General features: G+C 30.4%; 1 protein-coding gene and 1 pseudogene across 1 annotated transcript; both read right to left on the bottom strand.

Moving 5' to 3' along the window:
* Positions 1–2,276: 2,276 nt before the first annotated feature.
* Positions 2,277–3,798, bottom strand: LOC125421798 (ATP synthase subunit alpha, chloroplastic-like; annotated as a pseudogene).
* Positions 3,799–7,104: 3,306 nt separating this feature from the next.
* Positions 7,105–9,709, bottom strand: LOC125422155 (uncharacterized). Its single transcript, XM_060816416.1, has 7 exons — positions 8,986–9,709; positions 8,761–8,868; positions 8,304–8,670; positions 7,935–8,168; positions 7,717–7,804; positions 7,492–7,634; positions 7,105–7,363 (listed from the first exon to the last, which is right to left on the bottom strand). Exons 1-7 carry the CDS (start codon positions 9,707–9,709, stop codon positions 7,105–7,107), a joined length of 1,923 nt encoding a protein of 640 aa, XP_060672399.1.
* Between the last annotated feature and the right edge of the window lie 245 nt (positions 9,710–9,954).

The following is a 9,954-nucleotide window of genomic DNA, read 5'->3' as shown; positions in this document are numbered from 1 at the left end:
CTACACAATCTATAATTGTCCAATATATAAATCCAATATAAATCAAATCTAAAAATGGAATCTATATTTGTTAATATGTTTAACGTAGATTTTTTGAATAGATTTATACAATTAATATATGTTTAATAGATATATTATGTATTTTATATAATATATAAATAGAAAAAAGAAATAGAAAAAAGAAAAAATAGAAATAATGAGAAAAAAAATATTTATTATTAATAATAAATAAAAAAACCTCTTTCAGTTCGTCCGAAAGGGCCCTTTATTTCCACGACTTGGCTTGGTCAGTACCTAGCCGGGTCAGGCCTCTTTTGTTCTGTTCAATCGTAATAAGATAAAATGATTTATTTAATTCGAAAACAATTAATTTGAAACCAAAACAAAAATGCTTATTATTGAAACAACAAAAGTCATAAAAAGATCTATTTTGATATAGAATTAAATGATATAGAATCATAGCAAGATTTCTTATCTTCTTTATTTTCTTTTTTCTCTTTTCTGTTTTTTTGTTTATTGATATGTTAATGAAATAAAAAATAAATAAAAATATGTATATAATAAAAAACAGAACTATGGATTCATGCATAATGCATTTTTTTCTGATCATATCTTTTGATTACGCTTGAGTTTCTTGTTCGGCAGAAAGTCCATTTATATAGAATAATCGGATTGGAGCGGGTATAGTTTAGTGGTAAAAGTTCGATTTGTTCTATTAACCCCCGAATAGTTAAGGAGTCTGTCAGTCTGATTAATATTCCATTCTAAGCAAAAACTTTATTTCTTAAAAGGATTAAATCCTTTACCTCAATGAAAAATTCAAGGAAGAATATACATTCTCGTGATTTGTATCCAAGAGTCGATTAGAAATTGAAAAATTGGATTATGAAATTATGAAACATAATTTTTTTTTTCTTTTTCATTGGATCAATCAATATTTCCAATTGAACGAGTATGAGTAAAGGATTCATGGATAAAGATAGAAAGTATATTTCTAATCGTAACTAAATCTTCAATTTTTCTTTTTCGTATAAGGAATGAAACAAAATAGCTAATTAAACAATAACTTTGGTTTACTAGAGACATCAAAAAATTGTTTTCGCTAAGTGGAAACACAATCCTTTTCCTAGGGATTCTTTTAAATAGAAGTAGAGAGCAAAGTAACTAGGAAGATTGTTATAAGGATCATCTAGAAAGCGGGCCATTTTGAATGCATTCAGACCGAAAAAATGACATAGATGTTATGGGTCAAATTTTTTTTTTAATTTCAATTGATATTTGGACATTTATTTATCTTCCATAAAGGAGCCAAATGAAACCAAAGTTTCACGTTCGATTTTGAATTAGAGACATTAACAATGATGAATCAATGTCGATTATAAGCCCTAGCCTTCCAAGCTAACGATGCAGGTTCAATTCCCGCTACCTGCTTGTGCTTACTTTCTCTTATCTCTATTCCATTTTTTTCAATATTTATTTTTTATAGTCAAAACCTATAAATCTATATATCTAATAGATATTTATATCTAATATATATTTATATATTTTGATATGCATTAAAATATCAAATTTCTGATAAATATGTTTTATAGAAATACAAAAAAAAAAATGAATATAATTAATGTAGTGCGTAGTTGAATACGCAATTCCCAGAATAATTTCACATATTCGTTTTGTCCGAATAATAAATGTGAAAATAAAATAATATAAAAAAATTAGAATGCAAAGCGTCCATTGTCTAATGGATAGGACAGAGGTCTTCTAAACCTTTGGTATAGGTTCAAATCCTATTGAACACAATTTATTTCCATATATTTTTAGATTTCCATGTCAAGAAAGATCTATTGAATAATTTGAATAAAAGGTGCTGTTATACACTTAGTACTTGTAATATAAGTATAATCTAGTTTATATATTATTTCCATATATTTAATATATATTATATATTTAAATATATTATATATTTAATGTATGTTAATATGTGTATATAATATTAATATTATATTTAATATAGAAATGTAATATATTATTATTTCTATAGTATTATAGATAATAATTATTACAAAAAACAAAAACTTTTATATTTTATAACTTTTTTATATTTTATTTTAAAATAATTTAATATTTTAAAATAATTTAAATAATTATATAATTGTTAACTATATAATAGAAACAGTATATAATTTATTTATTATTATTATAATTAGTATTAGATTAAGATTTAATTAATATTGAATTAAGATTGATAAAAATTAAAAGTGATCAATTTATTTTCTTTATACTTGTTCAGGAAGTAGAAAACATTCCAGCTGTTCTTGAATAGCATCTTTCAAAAGGGCTTTTGCTTCCTCGATAAATGTCTTGGTAGAAGCTATGATTTCTTGGAGCTGAGTTTTATTCATTTTTAAGTAAGTACGTAACTCAACGAGAAATTTCCTTACCTGCTCAATTTCTAATGAATCATGATAACCATTGGTTCCAGTATAAATAGTCATTATCTATTCTTCCACTGCGAGAGGGGCTAATTGAGATTGTTTGAGCAACTCATGTAATCGTTGACCTCTTGCCAATTGATTATGAGTAGCTTTATCGAGATCATAAGTGAATTGTGCAAAGGCTTCTAATTCTGCGAATTGTACCAATTCCAATTTTGATTTGCCTGCTACTTGTTTCATGGCTTTAATTTGATCTGCGGACCCTACTCTGGATACAAAAATATCCATATTAATAGCAAGTCTGATTCCAGCATTGAATACATTGGCGGATAGAATATTTGTCCATTTGTAATGGAAATTACATTTGTAGGAATATAAGCCGAAACATCACCCGATTGAGTCTCAACTATTGGTAAAGCAGTCATTCTTCCTTCACCTAAATGAAAACTTGATTTAGCAGCTCTTTCCAAAAGGCATGAATGCAAATAAAAAAACGTCTCCTAGATAAGCTTGTTGGCCTGGTGGTCTGCATAATAAAAGAGAAATTTGGCGATAAGCATGTGCTTGTTTTGAGAGATCGTCATAAATAATTGAAGTGTGTTGTTTGCAGTACATAAAATATTCAGCCAGAGCAGCTCCTGTATAAGGAGCGAGGTATTGTAATGTAGCCAAATAATTGGTCGTTTCAGTTACCACAATAGTGTAATGCATTGCTCCCCTTTCTTGTAAAGCAGTCACCACCTGAGCCAGAGAAGATGCTTTTTGACCAATAGCTACATAAATGCATATTACATTTTGCTGTTGGTGATTGAGAATTGTATCTGTGGCTATTGCTATTTTATTGGTATTCTGTCCCCAATAATTAATTCTCGCTGAGCACGTCCTATAGGAATCATCGAATTAGTAGCAATAAGTCCTGTTGAAGAGGCTTATATATCGAACGCCTTGAAATAATATCCGGGGTAGGAGATTCAATTAATCGGGATTCAGAAGCTAAAATTTCACCTCGACATCAATAGGTTTAGCCAGAGCATTTATAACACAGCCCAAAAAAGCCTCACTTACCGGGATCTAAGAAATTTTTCCTATTGCTTTTACAGAACTTCCCTCTTGTATCATCAAAATTGTCACCCAGTAATACAGCACCGACATTATTTGATTCCCAATTTAGAGCAATGCCTATCGTACCTTCTTCAAATTCTACTAATTCCCCCGCCATTACTTTATCAAGACCATAAATATGAGCAATGTTGTCACCTACTTGGAGTACAGTATTGGTATTTAAAATCTTTACTTCTATATTATATTGCTCAATACATTCACGAATAATGTTACTAATTTCATCTCCTCGAATAGTTACCATGAATATTTCTTAATTCTTTATTTTTGTTTGAAAGAAAAGTAATGCCTGCCATAGAAAGACTAACCCTTTATTTCTTTCATCGTTCCAAACATGCCAATATTAGTATTGATGGTACATAAATGTAACTCGATGTTTAAACAAGTTCCTTACAAGGCTTGTTGGAAAATCCGTTGTCGAACTTGATTAATAGCTTTTTGTTGTTCAAAATGAATGGTTTCATTTTTGTAATTTTCTAATTGATCCAAGGTTTTCCAAGTTGAATTAATCAAATTCAAATTTTCGCGTTCTATTCTAGAGTATCCATTCACTCGAAACTGCTCCACTTCCATATCTACTTTCTGCAAGTTGGACCGGGCTTTTTCCAGCTATTCCACGGCCCCCCTGCATATTTCTTCTGAATTTTTAATAGTCTTCAAGATCTTCTATTTTTGATTATCTAATAAATCACTTAATGAAAGTAGATTATCTTTCCATTCATTTCAAAACTTCCACGATCCCTTCCCGAACCAAACATGAATCTTTTGATTCATTTGTCCACTACTAAAAAAATGCCTTTTAACAACCGTTAATTTGGTTGCAAAACATCCAATTTTGGTCGCCAGTGGCTTTTAGAGACCAAAAAACCGTGGTCGCTTAAACGTCGTAACAGATTCTATTTAGTAACTAATATATGTTGGTTGCTAAATCAATTGAGGTTTTAGTGGCTAGTTTTTAAGGATTTTGTGACCATAAATTAGTCTTTAAAATGCCTTGAATATTAAAAAGGACACCAATTTTAAGCTTTTACCGACCAATTATAAAATATGAGCAACCAATATTTTGTCACTCAATGCTGTGCTGGTGACTATTTATGGTCACTTTAAGCATATATTTTAGTCATAAAAACTTATAACTTCGTAACCAAAAAATGTTATGGGACCAATTATTAAAATATTCATGGCCAAAATTATGGTCACTAAAAACCGTATTCAATGACAAAATGTTCCAGTCATCAAAAGAGGTTTTGAACGACCATGTAGTTGGTTGCAAAAATATGGTTTTAGCAGTAATGTGATTTGGTCAAAGAATTTAGTTTCAACGACTTATTATTTGGTCCTTAAATAGTGTTTGAGTGACACATTTTTGTAGTCACTAAAATTGTTGGTATAGTGGCTAGTTACAATTGGTGGCAAATTTTATTACTCTGTAACTATTATTTGGTCGTCGAGAAACCTTTCACTAACGAATGTTATGGTTAATAATAATAATCATTGCCAATTTGCAATGCATTTTAATGACAAAAATATTAGTCACTGTATCCCTTTTTTACTGTATACCAAAATAAAGGGCATTATCAATTACCAATATTGGGTTTCTATAAACCTTTATTTTGGTATCCATTGAATTGGTTGGTGAAATATAATTTGAGTGACCAATAGATTGGTAGTGAATTATGCTTTATGAATGTTAATAAATATTAATAATATTGTATAATTTCAATTATATGTTTAACCAAAAAGTATAAAACTGATTATATTATTATAAATTTCATTACATACATGAAATTGATATCACACTATATTTCCATTGCAAACACAAAATATTAAAGAAGAAAAGCATCTGTATATAACATGAATAAAGCAAACAATATAATTTATACTTGTGAGATGCTACAATGTAATTTGAAAAGCACGCACCAATATCCATGGTTATTGTAATCGTACCATAAACTGTATCAACGCATGTTTGTTGTAATCATACCATCTCATTCTTAAATATAAAAAAACATTAAAAAAAATTGAAGACAAAATACAAACGAAACAAATTAGAAACAAATTACTAATTGATTGATATATTGGGGAAAAAAATGTGCATAATTGATTCAGCTCCAATAGTATTCTATAATAAATATCCCTCACTTCCATTGAAATTCTCCAAGAACACTAAATGCATTTGTGAATATTTGACAAATAGAGGCAATAATAAAATTTAGAAAAAAAAGACAAACTCTAAAAAATGCAATAATAATTTCACCAATAAAACATTTTTTATTAAGCCAATAACATTCATGATTGAGCATAAATTCACAAATGAAAATACATAATTAATTTTCAATCAAAACAAACTCTACACAAATATACAAGTAATTCTCAATCTAAAAATAACTTGCACAAGGTAAAACATTGAAGGAAATAGAATCAGTGTTACTCTAAATATTATCATGAATTGGAATAAAAACAAATATACATATGTATATATATATATTTATATTTTTATATATCTAATCCTCCTAATTCACTTTAAGAAATATCCTATTAGGATCATGTTCGGCACTGTAGATGTAATCAATTGCAAAAAAAAAAAAAACAAGTACTCTTTTTTGTCATTAGGTGCTTGTCCAAGGTGGTAAGATGGTGCAATATATTTTATTATGATGACACCCCTGTTTTAAAAAATAAAAGCATATTGGAATTGATGATGACATAAAAATAAAGAAATTATTAAGTGAGAATATAAATATAAGTAATTAATATATGCAAATAAACCACATTCAAAAGACAGCGTAGGTTATATTAACCTATAGTTAAAATGGAGCATGATCAGCATAAACATGAATATAAATCATTACACAAATACAACAGTATGATGAAGAGAAATCATTACATAAATACAACAGTACAAGTAATTAGTATATGCAAAGTGAAGGAACTTTCTAATATGTCCAAGGTGATAACATGGTGCATTATAATCATATTGTGATAAAACTTTAAAGAATAAGAGTATATGTAAAGTGATGACAATAAAAACATAAACGAATTATTAGCTGACAATATGAACATTCTGGACTTAATATATATATATATATATGCTAGTAAGCTATATTAAAAAAGCAACATATAGTTATATTAAATTAGTTTGAAATGGAGCATAATCATCTTTAACATGAACAGAAATCATTACATAGGAAACTGAAAAAAGGAAAAAAATATATATAGTTATTTATGCAAATGAGTCAGTATCCTCACCGGTTTCACCATGACTTAACAACTCATCTTCACTATCATTGTCGTTTTCCTCATTGTACTCCCCATTATCTTCATTCTCTGTGCCACTATCTGCATCTTCATAATCTTCACTCTCTGCACCACTATCTGCATCTTCAAAATCTCCACTCTCTGCCTCACTATCTGCATCTTCATAGTTTGTTGCACTCTTCAATTTAATTTCTATTGGGTCAATATCTTCACGATTAAGACGTTCAATATCAATTGATTCAAATAAATTTTGAATGTCCATTGAATCATTTTCTTGATAAGCATCCAACTTTTAAACTTCAAATGAATCACCATGATCATCACCTTCATCTAATCGGTCTGGAAAATCCCACAGATGACGATGATGCACCTTTCGAACCACTTTCCAATGTTGACCCATCTTGTAATCATCCACATAAAACACTTGTTTAGCTTGTGAGGCAAGGACAAAAGGGTCATTCTTATACCAATATGAAGTGACATTAATGCTTGTGATTTGAAACTCTGTGATCATCTTTTTCTTTTTCACATTTGTGTCAAACCATGCACATCTAAAAAGTACAACAGAGTGTTTGGACCTATAGTCTAACACAAGAATGTCTTCTATTACCCCATAAAAATCACAAGATTCACCATCATGATCACCACAACCTAAATTCCACAATTTTGAGTGACACGCCTATCATCACGAACTTTTGTACGATATCGAACTCCATTTACTACACATCCACTATATGATCTTATTCCATAATCAGGACCACATGCTAGTGAGTACAACTCATCAGTTACCATTGGATATTTACATCTACTGAAATATTTTATCTGTGAAAATGTAATTTTAATTAATTAACAATACTTACATGTCAAGCTGGAATTTTACCTTTTATAACTAAAAAATACATACCCTTTGTTCAAACCATTGTGGAAATTCCTTTTCTTGTACCCGCAGAATACTTGTGACACCCCTGTTTTGCAATAGTTTGGTGTGCTCACTGCAAAAATGTAATTTAATTAGAAGTATGGATTTATAATTTACTTATTTTGAACTTCAACTAATAATATATAAGTTTTGGTTCTTACTCAAAATATGGCTGCAACTCACAGCAATTGTAAAGGATGTACCAATGAGCTTTTTTATAATCATCATCTTTCAGTTCAACAAATTGAGGTTTCCCCAACAAGTTCACAGGTTGAGTGAATACTGACAAAGTCGAAGCAATCTGATTCTCACCATCTTTATTACGTTCTGGCCGATTGAATCGAGTTTCAATACCATGAAGGTACATTGAACAATAAGTTAATGCCTCATTGACAACATAACCCTCTGCTATTGAACCTTCTGGATGAGCTTTATTTCTCACATATTTTTTCAATGTTCCCAAAGCTCTAATAATGAATGAAAAATATCATAAAAATAAAAAAAAAGTAAAAAAATTAAAAAATTAAAAGAATGTAAATTGATTGATCAACTTTAATAACCAAAGGCTTTACCTTTTAAAAGGATACATCCAACGAGTATGTACTGGTCCTGCCATTTTTGCCTCATATGGTAGGTGAACTGCTAGATGAACCATGATATCAAAAAAGGCTGGAGGGAATATTCTTTCCAATTTACACAATGTAAGTATTATCCCCTTTTGTAACATATCCAAGTCTGAAACAGATAGAGTTCGTGCACAAAGTTTTTGGAAGAACATGCACATTTCAATAATTGTTCCACAAACCTCTTTCTTAATGTAAGGTCTTATACCCACCGGAAAAAGTTGTTGCAAAAGAACATGACTATCATGAGTTTTCAAACCTGATATCTTACCATCCTTAATGTTCACATTCTTTGAAATATTAGCAGCATAGCTATCTGGAAATTTGGCAGACTTAAAAAACTTATAAAACTCATGTTTTTCATCTCTTGTTAATGAAAAACATGCCAAAGGTTTCAAAACTTTACCGCCAGTTTCTTGTAAATGCAATTCTTTTCGAATTTTCAGATCCTTTAAATCCATACGTGCCTTGTCAGTATCCTTCGACTTACCTTTGATGTCCAACATTGTTCCAACTATATTATCACAAATGTTTTTGTCAATATGCATCACATCAAAATTGTGCCGAAATTTTAATTTAGACCAATATTCTAGTTCAAAAAATATGATTTTCCTTGTCCAATTTAATTCACAGGCAGCACGCTTTCTCTTTTTATCCACATTGTTAGGATGTTTCCCCGATCTGCTCTCAATTGTCCTATCTAACTGTTGTAATATTTCAGCTCCTGAAAACTGCTTTGGAGCTAACCTTCGTTCAAGCTTTCCATCATATTGTCGATTATTTCTCCATGCATGATTTATGGATAAATATCGACGATGTCCCATGTAACAAATCTTACTTCTTAAAGCTTGGGAAGAAGTATCTTCATTACAAGTCGGACATGCTTTGTATCCTTTGGTACTCCATCCAGAAAGTGTTCCATATGCTGGAAAGTCATGTATTGTCCACAACACTGCTGCATGCATTGTAAACCTCTCCTTTTTAGAGATGTCATAAGTGGTGACACCATTTGTCCATAGATCTTTCAATTCATCAATCATAGGCCGTAAGTACACATCAATGTCTTTTCCAGGTGTTGTTGGGCCTGGTATTAATAGTGACATCATCAAAAAAGTCTCTTTCATGCACTTCCAAGGTGGCAGGTTATAAGGCACTAACATCACTGGCCACATGCTATACGAAGTACTCATGTTACTAAAAGGATTAAATCCATCAGTGGCAGCACCTAGCCGGACATTACGAGGATTCATAGCAAATATCGGATATTGTTCATCAAAGTGCTTCCATGCTTCTCCATCTGCTGGATGCCTCAATACTCCATTTGTGTTAGGACGCTTCTCTTTGTGCCATCTCATATCAATAGTAGTATGGCGAGATGTAAATAATCTTTACAATCTTGGAGTGATAGGAAAATATCGAAGCACCTTTTGAGGGATCCTTTTCCCCTCAGTACCTTGAAATTTGTATCTCGGTTCAGCACATATTGGACATTTATCCAATTCAGCTGATTCTTTCCAAAACAATGCACAATCCCATTTACAAGAATGAATCGTTTCATATCCTAATCCAAGTGCATGAAGTGTACATTTTGCCTTGTAGT

Source organism: Ziziphus jujuba, chromosome 4 (assembly GCF_031755915.1).
Source record: "Ziziphus jujuba cultivar Dongzao chromosome 4, ASM3175591v1".
NCBI classification, from domain to species: domain Eukaryota; kingdom Viridiplantae; phylum Streptophyta; class Magnoliopsida; order Rosales; family Rhamnaceae; genus Ziziphus; species Ziziphus jujuba.
Note: the sequence above shows the minus strand (reverse complement) of the source record. Positions and strands in the feature narration are given on the sequence as shown.